At 40.0% G+C, this 23401-nt stretch overlaps 3 protein-coding genes across 7 annotated transcripts in view; 1 reads left to right on the top strand and 2 right to left on the bottom strand.

Annotated features, from left to right (window-relative positions):
- SAMD15 (sterile alpha motif domain containing 15) overlaps window positions 1–15246 on the top strand; it is a 35143-nt gene extending 19897 nt beyond the window's left edge. Inside the window, exon 3 of the mRNA XM_073242075.1 lies at window positions 15113–15246. Coding sequence (XP_073098176.1) covers window positions 15113–15199 — 87 coding nt within the window. The 3' untranslated portion in view covers window positions 15200–15246. The remainder of the gene's footprint in view (window positions 1–15112) is intronic.
- On the bottom strand, window positions 800–10920 carry NOXRED1 (NADP dependent oxidoreductase domain containing 1). Its single transcript, XM_017651534.3, is given in 8 exon segments — window positions 800–1435; window positions 5084–5306; window positions 5891–5935; window positions 5938–6041; window positions 6643–6823; window positions 8334–8530; window positions 10170–10338; window positions 10869–10920. Coding segments are annotated over 8 exon segments (1143 nt in total). The 5' UTR covers window positions 10915–10920; the 3' UTR covers window positions 800–1257.
- VIPAS39 (VPS33B interacting protein, apical-basolateral polarity regulator, spe-39 homolog) overlaps window positions 13494–23401 on the bottom strand; it is a 28958-nt gene continuing 19050 nt past the window's right edge. For 4 of the 5 annotated variants that reach the window (XM_017651542.3, XM_017651543.3, XM_017651541.3 and 1 more), the window contains 10 exons: window positions 23317–23344; window positions 20923–20996; window positions 19251–19326; window positions 18693–18827; window positions 18018–18059; window positions 17598–17687; window positions 16428–16514; window positions 15760–15849; window positions 15244–15348; window positions 13494–14537 (listed from right to left, as the gene is read on the bottom strand). In XM_017651542.3, the coding sequence (XP_017507031.3) occupies window positions 14517–14537; window positions 15244–15348; window positions 15760–15849; window positions 16428–16514; window positions 17598–17687; window positions 18018–18059; window positions 18693–18827; window positions 19251–19326; window positions 20923–20996; window positions 23317–23344 (748 nt within the window). In that variant the 3' untranslated portion in view covers window positions 13494–14516. Of the gene's footprint in view, window positions 14538–15243; window positions 15349–15759; window positions 15904–16427; window positions 16515–17597; window positions 17688–18017; window positions 18060–18692; window positions 18828–19250; window positions 19327–20922; window positions 20997–23316; window positions 23345–23401 lie in introns of those variants that run through there. The other variant, XR_005061856.2, reaches the window with a different exon arrangement.

Genomic DNA, 23401 nt, shown 5'->3' with positions numbered 1-23401 from the left:
TTTCAAAACCTTTATAAAATGAAATTCAGGCCAGACTTCACTCATGACTGGACTGTTCAAAAGAAATGACAGAATATTTCTTGTTTGAATGACTCCTGTTCCTCTCTATTTTTACAGACTTAACTGTTCTTTCTTTCACCAGTCTCACTTCTTAATCCAAAGAACCACTCTCAGGCTACAATAATCCAGAAGGGCAATGGTGTACCTTGTCCAGTTCCCTTAACACCTGAATGAATATGCTAAGGAATCCATTTTTTTTTCCTACTGAGAGGAGAAACAATGCCTCAAATTAGCATTCATACCAAGTGTTAATATCTGATGATGAACCTATTTTTTTTTCCAAATTGGACTAACAGAATTTTATCTCATGCTATGCAACAATATACCATTGAGTTTGCCTGGTATTTATGCAAAATATTTAAAATACAATTATGCAAAAAGAAAAATGTAGGTGATTAACCTAACACTCTAGTGGCTTAAGTGTATAGTGAGTGGTTTTATTCAAAAGTAGCATTTAGGAAACTGGTTCTGATTGATGACAGAGTCAATGTCATCTTTCCTCAACTTGAATGATCATTGCTATTGTTTTCTACTCTATTAAAATTGACAAAGTATTTGTAAAACGTAAAGGAAATAAATTGCATTGTAGCAATAAGATATGTATTTTGCAAAATTGTTTTTAGCCATTTAATATGAATGCCCTATTTTTTAAAATGATTTTATGGTTTAAAATGGTTTATATGGGAACAGCTTTAAATAAGATAGACCAGAACAGTCCTATATAGCTGAAATTAGCATAAAGTGAGTCATAATTCAATTAAAATTGTTTACCACACATTTTACTTCTCTACCCAAAAATGGTAGGAAAATCAAACTGTGTCATTTGTCAGCTACATACTGCTTAAGGAAAAGAAGCTGCAGTATGTAACTGATAATGACATTTTAACTTCTTGAATTTAGCTTTTAGAAGAGAGATAATCTATATCACCAAGGCTTTCCTGGGGAAGCAGCTTACTTAAATGTGTTAGGTCATATAGTTTCATTTGGTTACTTCCAAAGACAAACACATCCAAATATTCTGATGTAAGAGACCTCTTGTTTTACACAACATTTTAAAGAGCCATCAGTACAATATTCTGATGCCTAACACGTGGCAAACACAATATAGTCACATGACTCCCACTGTCAATTGTGATAATCAGGGGACAACCACTGGAGAGAGAGAGAAAAAAATTCCTAATTCTGAGGTCTCTTATCTTACTGGGATGAAGAAGCTGAGGAAACTACTGGCTGTTCTTCTCTGGTTAGGGAGATGCCGAATGAATCACAGTACAGATGAGTAAGGTGGTCTTGGAGAGAAGCACTGGTTGAGAGATGCTGACTGAAGGGAGTTTTCTTGAGTTGCACAGCAGTCAAATCGAACCAGGGGAAAGGCCTAGGGTGAAAAGAAAAAGAAGTTACTTTTTTATGTCTGCTCAGTACATCTGATTTGGCTGTTAAATATTTTCTTTAAAGAAAGTTTTCCTCCACTTGGAAATAAGGTTCTTCATTCTCTGTATCAAACTGATTAAAATTCACAGTTAAAATTTTAGCTCAAACTATTCAATATGTGGATTTGATTGTACTTTTGATGAGTTTTCACACATAGGTACATTTCTAAGTGCATTTGTGGAGGAATCCTTATAGTAATGACATCACTCACCTTTTTTATATTTCCCTGAATTTAGAGAGCACATGAGAGGATCATGAGTATTGGTAATGGAAAATATCTCATTTCTTTTAAGATAATTATCTTAAAAGAACAAGATATCCTCTTCAACTGTATAGGGAAAGAAGTAGAATTATATGCAGGACAAAATGGGGCAATGTTAAATATTAGTTTATAGTGGAATTCAAGTTAAAAAGCATTTAAGACGTTGGGTTATACTGTTACAAAGATCAAGAGTAAGGCAAGGATATTGCTCTCACCAGCCTTATTCAACATAGTACTAAAAGTTGTAGCCTGTGTAATAAATAAGGCAAGAAAAGGAATTAAAAGGCATAGGGAAGGAAGGAAGAATAAAACCATTCCTACTTATTGGAAAGGAAGTAATAAAAAAACTGTCCCTATTTATAGATGGTATGATTGTCTAGAACATTCCAAAGAATCTACAGACATATCTGTTAGAACTAATAGATGAGTCTAGTAAGGTTGCAGGATGCTAAGTAAACATACAAAAATCAATTGTATTTATAGATATAGTTGGTCCTTGAACCACCCAGGTTTGAACTGCATGGGTCCATTTTTACATGGAATTTTTTCAATAAATATATTGGAAAAAATTTTGGAGATTTGCAGCAATTTGGAGAAACCTATTCTTTTCTCTAACTTCCTTTATTGTAAGAATATAGTATATATAACATACAAAATGCACATTAATGAACAATTTGTGTTAAGAATAAAGCTTCTGGTCAACAGTAAACTATTAGTATTTAAGTTTTGGGGGAGTTAAAAGTTACATACAGATTTTTTTACTGCACAGGGGTTTATGCCCCTAACCCCTGCCTTGTTCAAGGGTCAGCTGTACAATACCAAAACCAGGATATTGACACCAATATAATCAAGATACAGAACAGTTCTATCACTAAGGGATCCCTCATATTGGTCCTCTCCTCCCCAAACTGGCAACGTTAATCTGTTCTCTATTTCTATGATTTTCATCATTTCCAGAATGTTATGTAAATGGAATCATATAGTAAGTAACCTTTTGGCATTGACCTTTTTCATTCGGCATAATTCTCTGGAGATTCATCCAAGTTGCTGTGTGTATCAAAAGTTATTCCTTTTATTACTGAGTAGTATTCATGGCATGGATGTTTGTTTAATCATTCACCTACTGAAGGACATCAAAGTTGTTTCCAGTTTGGGGCTATTATGAATAAAGCTACTATGAACATTCACATACAGGTTTTTGTGTGAACCTAAGTTTTGTTTTCTCTGGGACAAATGTTCAGGAGTGCAATTACTAGGTCTTATGGTAGTTGCATATTTATTTTTTTAAGACACTGCCAAACTTTTTCAGAGTGGTTATACCATTTTACATTATCACTAGCAATGTATAATCCATTTTCTCTGCATCCTTATTAATATTTGGTGTTGTCACTAATTTTTATTTTACCATTATATCTATAGATCAATTTATGGAGAATTGGCATCTTTATTATGCTTCTCCATTTATTTACATCTTCTCTTATTTATTTCATCAGTATGTCTCTCCATTTATTCACATCTTGTCTTATTTATTTCATCAGCATGTTGTAGCTTCTAGTATGCAAGTCCTATACATATTTTGTTAGATTTTCACCTAAGTATTCCGTTTTGTGTGTATGTGAATGGAAATGCATTTTTAATTTCAATGCCCAAGTATTCACTGCTAATACAATTTACCCTCGAACAATAGAGGGGTTTGGGCACAGAACCTCCATGCATTAAAAGTCTGCGTATAACTTCTGATCCCCCAAAAACTTAACTAATAGTCTACTGTTGACTGGAATCCTTACCAATAACACAGAGTCAATTAACAATATTTTGTATGTTATATGTATTATATACCATATTTTTACAATAAAGTAAGCTAGAAAATGAAAATGTTAAAATCACAAGAAGAAAATACATTTACAGTACTATATAGTATTTATTGAAAAAAATCTGCATGTAAGTAGACTCATGCAGTTCAAACTTGTGTTGTTTAAGGGTCAACTGTAATTAGAAGACAAAAGATAAGAGGGGAAGAATTAAGGATTCTTTACTATATACATATTTTATATATATTCTGGACATACATATATGTTTATACATATATATGTAATATGGGGAATATATATAGAGATTCCCCATATTTCTAAAAAGTATACATAGATACACAAATCCACACATTACCAGGGTTTTGACTTGAACAACTTAGCAAAGGAGCATGTAATTAGATAAGAAACACTGGGAGAGCAGACATGCTTCTGGACACATTGAGTTTGAGTGGAGATTATAAATATGAATTTACCTGGGTGTAGTGTTGACATCTAGGACAGATATATAGAGTCAAATGCTGTCAGCATAAAGGTGGCAACCTAAGTCTCTCAAGTGGGAAATATCACCAATGGACGAAATGTAGAATAAAAAAAAAAGTAGGCCTGAAAATTCCCAGATTTAATGATACAGCAGAAGAGGAGCTGGAGACAGGAAGAAAATGAGGCATATGTGAGGATATCATGAGAGTCAAGAGAAGAGATTGCTTCAAGAAGGATGATGTGTCCAAGAGTCAAGGAAGAAAAAGATATAAAAGCATCCAGTGAATTTAGTGACATGGAAGTCACTGATAGTAAGAGCAATAATTTTCCCTTTTAGATTATCAAAGATTAAAAAGATTGATCTTGAAAGTTACCAAGCTAATGAGAAATGGCACTTTCATACACTATTGGTGGACATGTAAAAGAATATACCACATTTTTGATAAGCAATTTGGGAATACTTATCAAACATAAAAAATATATAACCTCTGACCCAGAGATATTCTTCTAGAATATTATTCTAGATAATCATCCAACAGAAATACTGGTACCAGTGTGCAAAGTAAGTACGAGAATGATCAGTGCATCCATTTATGCAAAATTTGGAGCAGAAGGAAACTACATCATCAAGAGAAAATAGGAAGACTAAATTTAATGAAATACATTAAATGGATGCCTATGCAGTTGCTCATAAATGAAGTAGACATGACTATACTAACACAGAATGGTAGCCGACATAGTGAGCAAAAAATATATATATAGTCCTCATATTTATAAAATGTATACATAGACAGATATATGCATACACACTATATGACACAAATATATGTTTGTAAATGCATACATAAAAAGACAAAAATATAAAACCTTATGTCTATTAAATATTTGGGGGCAAAGGAGGGCTTTTACTTCTCTACTACTTGGATTTTTTTACAAGAATGTATTAGTTCTGCAAATTTTTAAAGATAACATTAAAAAATGCATTTGCTAAAAAACCAGTGTGAGATAAATTAGAATAGCCAGCTGTCTGATACCTTACCTTCTCTGAGTCAGGTTCTTGGCATAGGCTTTGCTGACAAAATCTTGGAGTTGAAATTTTGGGCAAGATGCTCCATCTTTCCCACAGTCTTCAAAGTGCACAGAGAGGAACAGTTCATTCAGAAGCCGCAGTGCCTGGGAGCAGGGCATTTCCTTTGCCGTGCAGATGTTTAGGGCTGCATAGAACACTCCCTCCAACCACTTGATGTTGAGGATAACTCCCCCTACACATAAACGAGAAGGGAAATACCAGTTCGCACCACCAAAAAGGTGGACCCTAGGACAAACCCCAGACAGCAAACAGCCACCTTTCTTCCAAGGCCAAGAGCCCTATTTGTGCCCTTTATAACAAATCATGTTGACCCTACTACAGGAAGACAGGCTTGACTAATGTAGACATTGCTAATGACAAGGGCATCTCTAGAAATCTCTAGAATGGTCCTTGCCAGTGAGGAAAAGGGACTAGAGAAAATGACAAAATTAAAGCAGGGAAAAGCCATGTAGTCCCAGACGCAGCATCCTCCTGTTACAACAGGCTCTCCCCTCTGGTTGTTTTCAATTCATCTTTAAAGGGTCTGAAAATCAGACTTCTCAGCTTTCACTAATAAATGCTGCTTTTTGCCACCAAAGCTGCTGCCATACAAAACCTAAATAGCTGAGAATGTATCTGGCTTGTACTCCCCCACCACACACACACACACACACACACACACACACACACACACACACACACACACATTATAAAATAGCAACAGATCAAGAGGTAAGTCATTTCCAAAAAAGTGCCCAAAACATGGTAAGCTAGTACCAGCTGGACTGTAGGGGCAGGTAGCTTGAAGGATCACAGGATCTGGAGGGCAGTTGTGATTTCCTTATTGGCGCCCCAGATGTTGACAAAATCTTCACTACACTGGTACTGAGGCCGCAAGATACTGGTGTGGTTCAGCAGGAGTTTCAACCTGAAAGTAAAGCCACCAAGACTGGGAGTGCAGGGCTAGGACTGGTGTAAACCACCACGTGATCTGCCAAGTTCACTTCCAGCCCCAACAAATACTCCCCTGCAAGGCGCTGCTCAGAGGCAAACGTGGGTGTGAGTGAGTCGGTGCTGAGGGTGCTGCTTAGTAGTTGGGTTGTTCAGCCACGCACCTAGCAAAACACTTCCATAATGTTACCACGTGCCAGGCACCTGGCGGGACACCAAGGGTACAGAAATAATATTTGACACACACTCTCAACCACATTTTATGTTGTTGGTTGTTGGTTGCCCTTCTCACTGATGCACAAGGGGAACACTAGTCAGTCTCTAGTCGTGAGAAGCCATGCTCCATTGCAGTTCTAACATCACATCAAAGAAAATGTCCCGCCCACGAGTGCTGTTTGTGAAGTGGGTAAGACACAGTTAGAAAGGCTGGCTGAGTCCTCTGCAGAAGAAACTGCTTCCACCTCATTACTGAGAACGACCAACTCCAGGAAGTAGGGGCTGGGGTGGAGGTGGGAGGCAGAAGCCGGAAGCGAGAAGACAGCTGGTCAGCCAGTTTTGTGCTCACTCTAACAAAATACCTGGGTATTGGGACAGCAGCTACAAAGCTGTACACAGTGCAGGCTCTCTCAAGCCTGGTTTGAATTTCCACACAGATTTTAGGCAGCTGAGATGGCAGGCAGCAGAGGAATATGACGTTGGCCCAGCCCACCAGACGAGTGTTATGGTAAAAGCACTGGATTCCCAGTTTCTGAAGCTCATCTAGAAGGGATAGAGGAAGACAGATCACAGTACAAAGGAGTTTGACTTGGATATCAGTTGTGGGGAGAGGATGACAATTATTTTGTCTCAGGTTCTGTGACCACATAGAGATCCCCTCATGCTTCCTAAAAGACATAGAGCAATGCCCTGACCCCATTACTGAGGCAGCCAGGGCCACTACAGCAGCACTCGAGACTATATGATTATTCATTCCTCTCTTATTTGTAGACCAAGTGCTGGAATTTTTCAGATTTTTTTTTTTACAAAGAGAAAAAACCTGAAAGAAGCCTTCTGCTCCAATTTACTGAATAAAGGTTCATCATGTGCCAGGTAACCTACAAAGTAGATTCCATGCATTATCTAAAGGAATCCTCACAAGGAACTTCTGAGGCAGGAACTAGTAGTGTTCCTACATTACAGATGAGGAAATCAAGACTTCAAGAAGTTAGGCGACTTCCCCAAAATTACATAGCTGCCTGATCTGAGCCTCATGGGGAAAGACTGAGAGCAAGGCTGGAAGGAGTTTGGAAAAAAATACTTACAGTTTCAGTAAAGTATACACAATTTCATGTTAATATTGATAAATGCAGAGAGAAATGTGACAACTCATATAGGTGCATAAAAACACTCATGGTACTTATCTGATACGGATTGTCAAAACTAAACATGTAAACTTGTGTATGGTTGTATATTATAAGTGTTGTTAGAAAACAGAATATTACAGACATTAGAGAAGTGAGTTCTTATCTTAAGCACCAAGAGTAACCAACAATTGATAAGTCTGATGTTGATTATCTGGGTCCTCATATACCTGGAAGATGGATAGGACAAAGGAGAAGTTTAGAAATCACGCACATCCATCCTTCTTTCATGTGTTGCTCTCAAAGTGGATAGAAGCTGATGCTGAGCATTTTGAATTTTTGCTTCCTTACACAACATGTAGTAATATTCTAAAATGGTAACTATATCCTTCTCAGTCAATCTCCTCAAGAGCAACTGCTGTTCTGATTTCTATCGCCACAGATTAGAAAATGGAATCATTACAAAATGTTTTTTAAAATTCAGTAAATGTAATTTTTAAAAACACAAGGCCAAATGTTTGGAACTGGTTAATACCCACTAGCCTCTAATTGGTCCAGTTAGAAGACCTGAACTCTGTTTAGAAAGCTTCTCTGTGTCAGAGACAGAAAGGTCTCCATAGGCACCGAGGGCACAGGGAGGAGAAGTGGACATAACCATTTAAATGAAGAAGAAAGGGTTTTTTTCATCTTGTTTTATTTTACTTAAAGTCAAAAGATTCATTCAATCTGGACAGAAATAGGAGGAGCATGAAAAGAAAATTGTTTTAAAGAACCAGTTGAACATCTTCCCACTTTTGTCAGGGCTAGCAAGCTGAGAACTCCTTGTGCTGCGCTCAAGGATTCCTCTTTCAAGGGACCCTTTCAAAACGGCCCTTGTCAACACTGAAACAGCACACCCAAGCCCCCTTTCTATGAACACTGCTCCTCACCCAGGGCCTCTGGTTTCCGAGTGGAGATCCGCAGGCTTTCAGCAGGGATGGGGACAAGCTAAAGCAGCACACTAGCCAGCTGCTTCCCAAGGTGGCCACCTCCAATGGTGCCCACCTTCAACACATCATCACCAAGCGTGTCATCAGGAGCTCTAGTCAAGAGACATCTGGAAGATTGCTTCTCATGTAATGATTCTCTGGAGAATGAACACAGAGACACATAAATGCACACACACACACCCTGTAGCTCTTCTTGACAGTCAACCTCTAATGTTCTCTGCTTTAACTTTCTCATACGGCAGCCTGGTGTCACCTGAAGTACTTCAGGGATACGGCATTCCAGTTATGTGCCACTTATCCAGCATCACCAGGGAATGAAATGTTCCTCCTGAGTAAATTTTTCAGAAAGTTAACATGCTTCTTCAAAGGACCAAAATGTTTTAAAAATCCTTAAATGAACTTTTTTTTGACATGTATTGTGCATTTCTCTGCCTTCTTAAACACGAGGTCTGAATAGTTAATCATTTCTTTGACTCAGACCCTCATTAGGAATAGCCACTTGTCATTCGTCATCCTTGAACGCTGTGGGCCAGCTCCTTCACTGTTTCCTGTGCAGACAGCTGTCGATTTTCATTGCCATTAATATGAGCATACCGCTATCCTTACACCTACTCTTTCTAGTTTGCTATTTCAGTTTTGCACAGATCCAGGAAATTAGGTAACTTGGTATGATTTATAAAAGTTAAGTGATCTTTAAGGTAAAACAGACCTGAGAAATTGAGGATCAAGGATTTGAAGTGACTCTTTTCAGAGGTTTAGTTACTATTGGTTCTAGATGTGTTTTCTTGGCCCAGGATGATCAAAGTCTAATCTCTGAATACCTAAGGCATTGACTTATGTTGATATATGTCAGTCTTATATTTGTTCCATATTTCTGTAAAAATTGGAGTCTTAAAGCTCATGAGATTTCATATAAGCATCACAAGACACATTTGTCTTCTCTCTTGGTGGAAAGGAGAATGTTTTCTGGGCCTGATCATTCCAAATATAATGTATATCCTCGAAGTTTTATATATTGGTTTCTCACCACTCATCTTGGATGTAACCAACAAGTTATGTATCAGTTAGCCAATCAGCAAGTTCATTGAGCAGCCTGCCTTCTCGGGTATATGCTGTATGTATAACATGTTCAATTCAGATCTGGTTGCACCATCTAGGAGTTGAGCTAATCTCAGAGAAAAGTAGACTAAGGAGAGGGAAAATGCCCCTGGAGTAACCTAGAGCTACAGAATCCAGGAGCTTAAACCTAGATAATGGGTTTTCATGCACTTCTTATTTAAGTATCTAAAGCCACATTGTATAAAGATATCAGGACTAGACAGACCTCTACAAATAGGAATTCCTGGTTTCATGCAAGTTACCTGGCCATAAGGACCCGAAAGTCCCAGGTGGCTTTCTTGCAAGGGAACATTCTGCTATTAGATCAGTCCCAAAAGAAACAAACAACCCCATGTTCAGCCAATAGCCATGGAATCAGTAGTCACTGATAGCTGTGCAACATGAGTTGGTGGTCCCAATGAGTGAATGAGTGGATGAATGAATGAATGATTTAATCAATCCAGCACCAAAAAATCACCACAAGCCATGCTTTATTATGTAACCATAGTCAAGGGACCCTGGTATGCATTTCCCTGGTACCTTCAGACCGGGAGTGATTGACTGTGGTTTGGAAAGGTAGGAAAACAATGTTATCTTCCAATATAAAAATCTTAAGTCATTTGGATTCTCTGAAGTGTGATTCTTCTCCACCTGACTGTTCTTGGAGACCTAGCTTACCTCAAATAGCAGAGTAGCTTGCAGAAGGTTGCATGGGCAAAGGTTTTGATCACCAGTCCCCGAGAACGACCCTGCAAATACAGCAAGCTGCGATCTTCCTCTTGAATCCCATACTCAAACTGCAGGGACTCGAGGTCTCCTAGCATGTCCATTTCCAAGCCACCATCTCCTGCAGTGACAGATACCAATCAGTTTGGCTCCCTGGGAGTCAAAGAATGAGGGTGTTTGTGCCCATCACAAATTCTCATGATAGTGGGCTGCAGCACCTCTCTCCTCCCGAATTCCGAACTTGCGTTCTCATGCAGTTCTCTAAGTGTTAAGTCCTGGAGAATTCCTGTGCACTGACTGCCCATGAATCAGAAATACCTGGACTCATGAAATACCAAACAAAATCCAAAATGATGTTCCCCCACATAGGCCATTGACACCCTTTTCAGCAGATGCATTTACATTAGCAATGGGGTTCACAAGTGCTCTTGGGCCAAGACCCTCTCTCTTCCATTTCCTCCTAGGTTTTAGAAATAGGAATGGACACTTTGACCACATTGCAAAGGCATTCTTCCCTTTCAGTAAATTCTGTGTTCTCCACAAGATAGAAAAGAGCCCAAACAAAATATCACATTCCTGTTGAGGGCAAGGACATCTAGATTTTAGAAAACGAAGCTAGAGATGTGTAAACCCATCTGCATAATCTCTTACCAACCAAACCGAGGAGATGGCTCTGCTCCTCAGTACTTCTGGTCATGGAGGGTAAGAACTACATTTCCAGATAGAATTACCCAAGAAGGTTGTCATTATGACTCCTTAGCTACCAGATTACTTCAGTCCCCAAGCCTTAAAGGGACCAACCCCACCTAGAGGTTTCCCTGACCTGCAACATGAGGAATTCCTTCCACTACTGGAAATGCTGCACCAGGGCAGCATGGGACCTCCTTTTCCCAACAGAAGAGTCAGGAGTTCTAGATTTTTGTGAGTAGAATATCAGATCTTAGTGCTACACTCAAGGAGTTATTTTTAAAACCCCTTCTTACTGTGTTCAAGAAATCAATGAATACAGTGAATAAGTTCTGGGGATCTAACATAACATCACGATGACTATAAGTAATTATACTGTATTGTATAGTTGAAATTTACCAAGAGTGGATCTTACATGTTCTCACCACACACAAAAAGGTAACTATATGAGGTGATAGTATGTGATAATTAGCTTGACTGTAGCACTCATTTCACAGTACATATCAAATCATCATATACACCTTAAATATATACAGGTTTTGTCAATTTTACTTCAGTAAAGCTGGAATAAAATCAATGATATTCAAAACTATGTTTTACAGCGATGGCAAAATTGAGATCAGAATCCAAAAATATGGAAGTCTCTGATACACTTTTTAAATTAAAACAAATTTATTGAGGTTAAATTCATGTAACATAGCCATTTCAAAGTGATTAATGCAGTATATTCACAATGTTATACACCCACTACCTCTAGCTCGAACATTCCATTGCACCCAAAGGCAGGCCTGTCCCCATTAAGCAGTTATGCCCGTTCTCCCATCCTCCTTAGGCCTGCAACCAGCAGTCTGCTTTTTGTCCCTATAGATTTGCCTTTTCAAGATATTTCATATGAATGGAACCAGACAATATGTGACTCTTCATGTCTGGCTTCTCTAATCCTTTCATTGGAGGGCTGTTATGTCACTCTCAATCTCCTCAAAAACAAAGTCTCCAGCATTTGAAATGAAGAGCATAGAAGTTCTCATTGAGGCTAAGAAACACTTACTTAGACCAAAACAGTGGGTAGGTCATCCTAATTTTGCAAATGGTGTTTCCTGTTCCAAAGGAGAAGTTCAAAGCCTCTCAGTTCAGCATGACCGATGCAGCATTGGTTAACTTGTACAAATGTGGTCTAGGCCCATCCTTCACTTACCATTCTCAGAAATGGGGACCCAGTGGTGGTGGCTTTGTACCATGTCAAGTTGGTTAGGCTGAAATAACATGTTCCAGAATTCTCTTCCCTGTGTTTCTGGCTAGGGTGTGCTATGAGCTTTTTGTGCAAGATCGGGAGCATGGAATTGAAGCAGCAGCCAGTTGGATTTATGCTTGCAAGGTTGGGGCAGGCACTTTGGCCGTCTGTTGGCGACCTCATTGGAGTTGGGCAGCAGTGGTTACCTTCCTCTGGATCCTCCTACAGCTTTCACACTCCCCAGCCAAGTGTGTGTTCAGCTCCGTGACAAAGACCACCAGCTAGCTCCTCCTGTCCATACCCACTTCATCAAGGCTGGAGGCAGTGAGAACTGACAGGGATCCCAGTCCATCTTCATGGGCTCTAGCTTGTCCTTGTTATCCCTCAATTTTTATCCATCTTCCCTTCCCTCTGCCTGCCCTGTGGATTTCCAGCTCTACCACCATACATAAAAACGAGCTTCCTGAGACTGTTTAACCAACTGCCATACTTACATAAGGCCAGATCCCTGTAGTGAATCCCACAGACTAGACAGAGAGACTATATATGCCTAGTGGTTCTGCCTCTCTAAGTGAACCCCAATACACTAGTTAATAAAGTTACCAGTTTGAAGAGCAGCCAAAATTTTAGCAGTTTAGCAAGTGAAACTCCTGTTTCCTCATCAGCAAAAGAGATGATTAGTAAAGGAAGAAAATATGAGGCTACCTGGAGTTGCAAAAGGGATTGCAAAGTGAAGGAGCAACAGATGGGATCTGACCCCCTGAAGGCAGGGCTTCTCAGCACTGGCATTACTGACATTTTGGGCAGGATGATTCCTTGTTGTAGGGGTCTGGTATTCACGTCGTAGGACGTTCAGCAGCATCCTGCCCTCTCTCCACTAGATGCCAGCAGCACCTTCAATCACAACAAAAAGCTTCTCCAGACATTGACACATCTCCTCAGGGGCAAAACTGCCCCCACTTGAGAACCACGTTGTCTAAAAGCATGCTGTGTGCCTCCACACGGGCATCTTCTCTTTCCCTCTTACCAATTCCCAGTCACAGGAACTCAGTTGCACAAACTTGAGAGAATCCTGCCCTCCTATTACAGATTAAGATAATGAGTCCAGAGAGAAAGGGTCACCCCACATCACACAGCTTGTCAGTGGTAGAGCTGGGACAAGAGGCCAGGTGTTCTGTCTCCCAATTTAGTGCTCCATTAGCCACACGGCCCTGCTTTGCCATAAGCACCATCACTCCATAACCTGACGTGTTGACAGGCTGCTGAATGCAGTCACTGAGGCAGATATGCAGTAGTCCTAAGAGTCGGGGCAATAATTTCATTGTTCTGTGCAAAAAACCAGGAGGGAAAGAGAAGGCACCAAGGAATAAACAGCTTTATTAGGAGTGTAACATGTCCAGGAAACCCAGTTCAGACATACAGAAGAGAGGCTGATACTAGTACAGGGCAGGAATCTAGCATTACAGAATATGCTCTTAAAACCAAGTGTGAAACTAAAACCTCCATTATAATATCCTAAGTCAGAAATGCTGCTGAGTTTAGCCCTGGTGAAACTTCTGGAAGCTCCCAGTGAAATGATGAGATTCACGTATGAAGGGAGAGCTCTCCAGCACTGCTGAGTCTGAGCTCCATACAGGGTTATGGGTCTGCGGTGGGAGAAGTAGTGGAAAAGATAACAGGGACGTTCTCCCCCCCAACTCAAGGCCATCTCAGTGTGCAGGTGAAAGAGGAACCACAGTTTTTTGGACAGAGGGTAGACTGGGGCAGCAGAGGGATGCTGGCTAAAGAAACACAATATCTGGGTAATCTCTGTCATAACGTGGAGGACCCTGTACAGTCTGGTGTGAGGGCACCGCCAGCAGGTCCTAGCAGCACTGGGATAGCATGAGGCCCTTCAGGAGACACCATTTTGATTCTGTTGACTTCATTCAAAGCAGAACTGCCAATGTCCAGCACCAAGTCCAGGGTCATAATCAGCTGAGAAGAACGGAGCGGCCACCCTACAACAGCCATTATCTTTATGTCTAGAAGACTTCCTTTCCAGAGCAGGCACTGTTTTCAGACCAAGAGAGCTTGCCCAGTATGGGCCCAATCTAGAAATTACTCCCACCTTCCCAAGAGCACCAGGTGGAGCGAATGTTTCTCACAAGTCAGAGCTCTAGATCTTGGCCCCTACATGACAGGCAGCCTCTGGACAGAAGGTCAGTCTGCAGCCGTCTGTGCCCAGGCGCAGGTTTCTGTCTGAAAAGTTGCAGGCACTGCCTGTTGATGGGCCCACGTGACAAGCGAGGTGATGCTGTATCTCTCCCAAGAAGAGGGCTCTCTGCTTCCCCAGGCAGCAGAGGAAAACATGAGGCAGGTTTCAGGGTAGCTAATGCCACTTAATTCTTCCACCGAATTTGCTGTGGAAAGAACACAAATGAGCAGTTTTCACTGACCCCTACAGAGAGGTAAAGGGAATATGAAAAAACAAGGCTCACAGATAGGTAACGTAAGGCAAAGAAGAAGGGATGGGCAGGTGGAGAAATTTCTGTTAACACGTGAGAGAGTTCATTTTTTCAAAGATGGATTAAACACCCATTCTGTATCTTACAGCCCTGATTTAAGGCATTTCATTCTGGTTCTGCCTTCCTCAGAACCAAGATCCAGTAGCTTCAGATGACCACAGATTAGGTCCCCAAATATCTAACAGGGAGCTAAGCTCCATATTAACAAAAAGCTCAGTAATTTGATGCTATGAGAGATGAGCTAGCTGTGTTCCCCAAAGAGCTATAATCTATTTCATCCACTTTTTATTTCCAACAGGTAGGTGGTCACATGCAGCCCCAGGAAACTAGTCTGGAGATACTGCCAGTAGTTAGTTCCTCCATACTTTTAACATAATCCAAGCATTGTAAGTTAAGTCTCAGCCCAAAGTCCCCAGATTCCACAACTCAGGGTAATTTCTGCTGCTCACAACAGTGCTTTTGACCTTTAGGTGCTCAGGAGATCCTTAGACCCACAGGCTCAGCTACCAGAAATCCCATCCAGACCTTGGGAATATAAAGTTGAGGCTGCTTTGTGAACTGTCTCCTAAGACTGCTGAAAGGGTAAGCTGCCACTACATACCGAACTGTTGAGAATGGCATCGATCTTCTCCTCTTCTGCAGATCCTTTATCCACCTTACTCCTATACGCTAGCAACTGCTGACGATCCTTTAGGTCCCGGCAAGTCTGCACAGCACAACAGACAACCATAAAAACCTCCTATCAGCCTTCTCGATGTGGGCCTTCTGCTTTTTGTCATTCCCACTTTAAGTCATAGTTCAAGGAGCAGCTAAGAGGCTACAGTGGGGTCAAGCACCCACAGAACTTCATGTTGGACAGACGTTTACAGAGGTTATGTGGCTTGACTCACTTCTACGGATTCTCTGAGTACAAAAAATTTATAAAAGCAGAGAGAAACCAGTCAGAGGGCTGGGAAATAATACAGAAGCGCAGTTCTCCAAACTCACTCTTACCAAACCATTTTGTCCATTAAGTCAAGAATGACAGAAGTACCTCAAGATCCAGGACAAAGAATATCACAACCCCCCACTCTCCACCAAGGGTCTAACTCAGGGCTCTCAACTGCTAGAGACTCACATCAATGACGAGATCATGGCACTTGAACTTGGTGGCTAGGTTCAACTTTGTGTCTACATCTTCTACCAGATTGACATACTCCTGTAGTATCTGTGAGGAGAGGTTACTTCTGATTAATGGTTCTCAGACCCATAAAATACAGCTCTAAAAGGTACAAAAAAATCAGAAAGCAGAAGAGTTAATATCTGATGTCTGCAATTCCCATCACCAGCCAAAGGACTAGTTCTGAATGGGAATGAGGTGGATTGTGCACTGCTTCCACGCTCCCCCGGTAAATGAGGGAAGAGCACATTCCTCCTTATCCTAGAGCTAGATGCCCATGCCAGCAACAGGTGTGCTCTAGATCTGACCCAGTGCTGTGCCTAGAGCACCCCAATTCCCTTCCAGTGAGGTCTCCTTCTGTATCACTGTAGTCAACAATGTATGTATGTCACTAAGAGTGCCATCAACAGTATGTCAGCACTCTACCCAGGGAGGACAGTCTGGGATTACTTCTAAGAGCAGAAGAGCACTTTCCTCCCTGGCCTTTTCTATCTCCAGGTCCCGCAGAACCATTAAATTGCCTTAATGATAAGACCAGAGCAGGTGAAGTCTCCTGTCACTGATCAGCAGGAGGCTAAAAGTTAGGTCTCCTAAAGATCCTGCCTACCTCTCTCAGGAGCCCTTACCTGGACAGGGGCACTGTTCTTGTGCAAAATCTCTACGACCCGATGGAAGCCAATGGGTGCTCTCTTCTTCGTATAGCCCAGCCAGTTCTGAAAAAGGAAGGGAGGCAGCAGTAGCTAGGCTAGATATATGCAACACACTCTGAGCTGGTCTTCCTACATCTTATGGTCAGCCTAGAACAACGTGGAGGTGAGAGTAGACGGATGGGAGGTGGGGAATAGAGAAGAGAGGAGAGATGAGCTTTTCAGAAAGTCAAGGAACTTAAAAGGGCGGAAAAGAGTCAGAGGTATGAAATAAGTTCTTAGATCTACAGGCAGAGAAAGTCTGTGAAACACAGCTAAATGAAATAAACAATTTATTTAATACTTGCAGTATGAACTTATCCTCTTTATATTTATATATAGATGTTTGTTTGTAAATTCATGAAGAAAATTCTAGAAAGCTACCCAGCAAACCTGTAACGGTGTTTGCCTTTAAGAAGGGGCTAAGATGGAAGCAGGTGGACAGTGGAAGGGAACTTCACTCTCACTCTCTCCACTTCCACAGTGTTTGATTTTGACACAGGTATGTACTGCTTTGGTAGTTAATGTACCTAATTAAATAATTAACAAAGGGGGAAACAGGAAAATCCTCAAACCCGTAATGAAAAAATGGATATTTACAATGTAAATCAACACAGATATGACAATCAATTGTAATGCCAGATCTTGATTGGCTCATGTAGGGAACAAACACGAAAACAAACAAAAAACAGCCCTAGAGAATTAACTTAAATATAGATTATATATGTGATGATATTATTATATTAACACTAAATTTCTTGAGTGATAATATAGTGGTTGCAAATGAGATCAATGCTTAAGTATCATGATGTCTGCAACTTACTTTCAAACGGTTTAGGAAAGGAAAAAAGCATGTCTGTGTATAGAAAAGGAGAAAGCAAATATGGCAAAATGCTAGTAAATTAAGTGTTTGTTATACTATTCTTAGTATTAAGTGTTCTTAGTGTTCATTATACTATTCTTTCAACTCTTCTTGGGTTCCAAATTTTGCAAAAAACGTTTGAGGAAAAATATAAACCAGTAAGTAGGCCCTGAGTCTCCCACGAGGCATGGGATAACAAGATAATGGCTCCAGGCATCAGCAACGCCAGTCAGTTCCAAGGCACCCACCTTTGTGGTGAACAGGGCATCTACATCATGCCAGGCTCGAAGCTTGGCGCGAGCAGCCAGGGCTGTCAGCACATACTGTTTGTCTGGGATCTAGAAACCAAGAACAGGGAAGTTAAAGAGCAGGAGAAATGAACCAGGAGAGGTGTTTCAGAATTCTGGAAAAGATAGGTAAACATATTCCCTGGTATTGATTCTTCTCCTTAAGATGCATGAATCTCTCAAGTCAAGAAGAACTTAATTCCCAAGCCCCAGTATTGCTGCATGCCTTTGAATTAAAGCTTCCTGTCACTTCCCACAAACTCATTCCTTTCAACCTTTAACCTTGAATATTAAGGTACTTCCTGTGCAGGGTGATAAAGCAACAACTACTCTATGTAGCTACCCTGATACTTTACCAAATACTGACCAAGGTATATCTACCTTAAATGTCTTCTTCAGGTTGACTGGACTGCTGAATGTCCCCTACAATCAAAGTGGAGAAGGAATTTTAGTGTGTTCGACTTTACTAAATACCATCCAATTTCCCTTTTCCACTACCTAAACATTCTACACTTCACTCTGTAACCATTTCAAGCCAGAAATTTAAGAGAAAAGCTCTACTGGGTCTCACTGGATCCCACCACAACCTGGCTTAAAGGAACTGGATCAGAAAGTATGGTATATATTTCTTAAATTTATGCTAATCCTATGATCATTATGCTCATGTCCACCTACCTATGATCATTAAATTCAAACCTCTTCAAAAAAAATTTTTTTAAGTACCCACAGATACCTAACACCCTGGCCAGCTGCTCCTCTTCTCACATGGTGAGAATCCATTTGCAAGTCTGGGCCTTTGATCAGAGACTGCTATGGAACCAGCACTGCTGAGACAGAATGTACTACGCTAGCATGCCAGCTCACCAGAGCCACGCAAGCCCTTACAAATCTTTTTCCCTCTTGGCTCATCCTTGCTGGGGGCCAGGAAGGCTTCCAGGTGGATTTTGAGAACTATGCACACCCTTTGTAAATAGAGTACATTGAAGTACTGACTTTGAACTAGGTTCCTCATGTGCAATGAGTGTCTGGGACATTCCTTACACATTTTGCTTGTACCTCAGCTTCCATGTAATGATAGAAGCAGGAGTAGAAAAGCGTTGTCACTAGTGGCATGTTGAGGATGGAAGCTTTGCGGGGGTGCTTCCGGAAGATTTCAGTCTGTCCTGCTAATTCTAGATGTCGATCATTTGCCTGTGGTGGAATAAGCAAAGGGAAAAATAGGACAATGTCCAAGGAGGAGCAGGAGGCGAGACCTTTAATACTACAGTGGCTGTGTTTCTACTCTAGGTAAGAGATAGAAAAAGAAAAAGACAGAAAATGCCTAGGGTAGCCCAGGGGAGTTTAAAATCCGTAAAATGATAATAGATCCAAGTTGGATGGAGGTAGACCAGAGAGGCAGAGATGAATTGGGAGTTCTGGGGTGAAGAAGAACTACTTCCAGGTTAACAGCAGATGGAAAGAAAAAGGATGCCTGAGAACAAGAGAGGAAGGGGGCTATCAGGGTGAGAGAGAAAATGAAAGGCTGTTAGAGAACATGACCGAAAAAACGAACTAGATGGCTATGGCCCTGAGCAGTGGCACTGAAGCAGAAAACGTAGAGATGAGGAGTCTAACCTCAATAATGATCTGACGTTCCAGAAGCGTGTAATGGTCTTGTATATGTGCAGAATCTTCTGCTGAAAATGGCAAACTGGTAGAGGGCCAGAAGGTTAGTACTTCCTTTTCTACTCAAACAGGAAACAAATCACCACTGTAAGCATAAGAGGCTCATGGTGCTTTACAAATCTGATCTTAATTCACCTTTAAAGCATCCCTGAAAGGCAGAGAGACACAGAAAGCAGCAAACAGCAGACCTTTATTGGGATTTGGTATTTAAAGTTTTGCCAACTCAAGAGTGATCTTGAAAGTCCACAGAATATATGCAGTCATTAGGGATTTTGCTGAGGAATGAATGAGAATCCTCTCAGTGTGGGAGCTGGAATGTTTGATGAGTCACTTAGCTAGTGAGAGAGCCTAGCCACCTGCCCATCATCCACATCCCAGTGAAGCACTGTGACTCCTGTCATTGTTAAATGTCAATGCTTAACTCACCTTAAGAGACACTTGCATTTATTAGCCATTTCTTATTGCCGAATAATATGGTAAAATTAAATTACATGGCATGGTGGTACATTTGTACATTGGTAAAACTCTCAAAGATCTACACAAATGTCAAGGGCCCCAACTTCAGCACTATCTTCTATTTTCACACATGAAGAAGTTGAGGTATAAACAGTGTCTTACCTGAGAGTCATACATACAGTAAGTCAATAGGTAGGGCCAGGAATAAAGGCTAGATTTGTAACTCCCAGTTCACAGATCTATCCTTCAGCAAGTGCTGCCTTATTCCTCCACTTCACTCACTCCAGGAAGAATTGCAAAATTCCATTACACTATCCCAGATAAGTGTGAGACACAGCCAATTTTTAGAAGAAATAAAGGGACAGAGCTATAGGTTCCAGCTATTTTATCATTCCAACTTTTCTCTTTGTTTACCAGAGACATATGATACAGCTCAGTATTTGATAATGTTGAAATTAAGGACAGCATTGATATAAACTTCTAAATGTGAAACCTGGAAATCATGTCACATGAGAATGAATAAAACAGCTGTGAATACTGAACCTGTAGTAAGGCCTACTGGGAAGACTCTGCACCTACCTTGAAAGACACAGGGAAGCAAGTTTCAGCTCAGCCTAACAAAGCACTTGCTGATAATGAAGGCTGTCCAACAAAATAAGCTGCTTCCAGAAGCAGAGTGCCCATTACTGGAAGAATAGTATGTGAGGCTAGTTTTAAATGGGCTCATACTGTGGATAAAAACCTGAACTGAATCAGTGACCTAGGATTTTGGGGTTTCAAGGACCAGTGACAGTGAAAATAATATGTAAGGCAAAGTGTTGCTGACTTTTTTAATACATGAAGTCACAAAAATATTATAATCCACCTTATTATCAAAAAGGTGGGGAAAGGAAGGGAAAAACCCAAGAATAAAAGGTAGTCTTTCAAATTAAATTGATTTAGCTTTATGAAAACCTTTTTATATTGTCTTTACTTTTCTCAATTTACCCCCAGTGAAAACTCTACCAAAGTGGAAGCACTGAGACTAAGATGATCTTTAATGATGCTTGTATCATCCACTGTTAGCCCTTCCCTTCAACTATCTATCCATTCCACTCACTTTTAGTGTCTTCATTCCTCTGTATAAGAGCATTTATACTTAAAAACCTTTCTCCCCTATACTCACCCAATGCAGCTCTTAAGAAATTCTTTTCGTTTCTCAGGGTCCTGAATGTTCAAGTGCTCTCGATAATGGGATAACTAAAAAAGAGAGAAAGGCTTTGAGCTATTTTGTCTCCTTAGAAGGGTGAGGTACCTCCATAAGTAGAATTTCCTTGAAAACTTAAAACCTAAATTCTTCATTATCAAGATTCCTCTGGGTGTGGATGGGTGGGAAGGAGAGCAAAGAGTGATTCAAAATTACTCTGGTATATCTATCACTGCACTATCCAATACAGCAGCCACTAGTCACATTGGGCTTTTTACATTTAAATTAATTAAACAGAGTTAAGTTAAAAATTCAGGCCCTTAGTTGCACTAGTCACTTTTTAAGTGCTCAATAGCTACATGTGACTAGTGGCTACCACCCCATCAGAGAGCACAGATACAGACTACTGCCATCATTGTGGGGACTTCTATTGGACAGTCCTGACCTATAATGAAGCACTAAGTAGATGGAGCACCTGGCTGTACTCAGAGGTTTGGCTTTCGCCTCAGTATTTAACCAAAACCAGCTTTTGCTTCAGCCTTAGCCTTTGAAAGGCAAAAGAGCTAAATGCCTACTTCAAAGTTATTTTGGGCATCCTTGACCTTGTACATGATCAATGGTAGTCTGATCCCATAAACAACAATATCATTAACACAAATAGGGCATGTCATTCCAATTCATTGTTGACAGCTAAGTAATCACATTCAAACACCACAGGTTCTTCATGTGATTCTGAAGTTTCCTTACGTGCTTATTTTGAAATTCTAAAAAAATGAACAAAAGCTTAAATGACTGCTATTACAAAAGTTAAATGTGATAATTAGTGATTGCAAGAGTTGCAATTTTGTATGCAATTATTAAACTTCCCAAAAATTAAAAAAACAGACTGATAGTTAATATGACTATTAAGAGAAAGAACTGGCTTTAGGAAGAACACCATATCCTTTCAGAGACAACAGATATGTATAAAAATGTAAATGATAATATAAAACAGAGTAACTGAGATTATATTAAACCATAATCTTTATAAAACATTTGGTGTTCCATTTTGGCCTTGAGTCTTAAAAAAAAACAAGTCCTACTCAGAAATTCTTCATAGTCTATGAAGATAAACTAAAAGTAGACTGTCAGTTTTGCTATTACCAAGTTTACAGGGTAGGAGAGCTCCAAATTTATGTGCAACAACTGTATGATAAATCATCTTCAATTCAAATGTAAAAGAGAATATTAAGATAAGAAATTTTAGATTAAAATGAGCTATCCAAAACTTCATTGATCAAACTTCAAAACAAACTTTTAAGAATGCTGTATGAAGAAAATTCCTTACAGTTTTAAACCTATGGAGATTAAAAATGGAAACAAAAAGCTTTTTAAAATGATTGTTAAGACGTGCCATCATTTTGAATTTTGAGTATATTAGGATAAAGGACTTCTCTAAGATTTTTTCCATGACTTGAGTATTAACTGCAAGTTCCTTTTATAAAATGTTACTGAAAAACATCTTCCTGAATTATACAGCCTGTTGTGCAACGAGTATTAACAGTATTATTAAATGTGCCAGCTGAATGTGAGCATCACTATTACCACAGATGCACCATACAGTGATGGAAGGACCAATCCTGCCACTGATGGCGCTGAGAAAATCTTATCCCTGCATTGTAATGTCAAACTTTTTAAATGGATCCCTAAAGTTTTAATAATACAATGAAGTACCTGGTAAAACTTCAGATATATTCTTGTATACCAGGCATTTATTCTATAATGGTGAAAATCTGCCAAATATCAATTTTTAATATTCAATCATTGAGCTCAAAATGTATATTGGGTGCACCACCAGGTTGACCCATCTTCCGTCATGACCTATACCTGGTTACCTATACCTGGTTTCTTTTCCCCTTAGCTTTCAACATTTTCTTTACTATTAGAAGCCAAAACCCACAAGCTCCTACAAGCCAGAAATTGAAAATGAATAGAAACAAAAATAAAAATTACAAACTGAACAAGCTAGTTTTCATCTATTCAAAAAGCACTTATTCAAAAGCCCAATCAAAAGGCCATATAAGAAGAAACAGATGAACAGTGACTGTAATGGGGTATGTGGTGGGAACTTGATAATGGGGGGAATCTAGTAACAACAATGTTGCTTATTTAATTGTATATTAATGATTCCAAAATAAAAAATTTTTTAAAAAAGAAGAAACAAACAGTACATTATTGGGATTAAGTTCTCAGGCTTCCCAGGGCCCCTCTCTTCTGGATATAATCAACATACAAGGAAGGGAAATAGTTCAATCAGTCTGGGATCTGAGAGGCTGGGGTTCTGGCTTAGATTCCTTTAAGTAGGTCCCAAACTGAAACAAAGGCCACACTTACCGCAAGCTCTTCTGTCCTATCTAGGAACCTGGGAAGAAGCAGAAGGGAGCAGGGTATGTTTATCTATTGCAGTGTGGCAGGAATA

Source organism: Manis javanica, chromosome 8 (assembly GCF_040802235.1).
Source record: "Manis javanica isolate MJ-LG chromosome 8, MJ_LKY, whole genome shotgun sequence".
In the NCBI taxonomy this organism is placed as follows: Eukaryota; Metazoa; Chordata; class Mammalia; order Pholidota; family Manidae; genus Manis; species Manis javanica.
The sequence above is the reverse complement of the archived record's forward strand: the minus strand, read 5'-3'. Positions and strand labels throughout refer to the sequence as shown.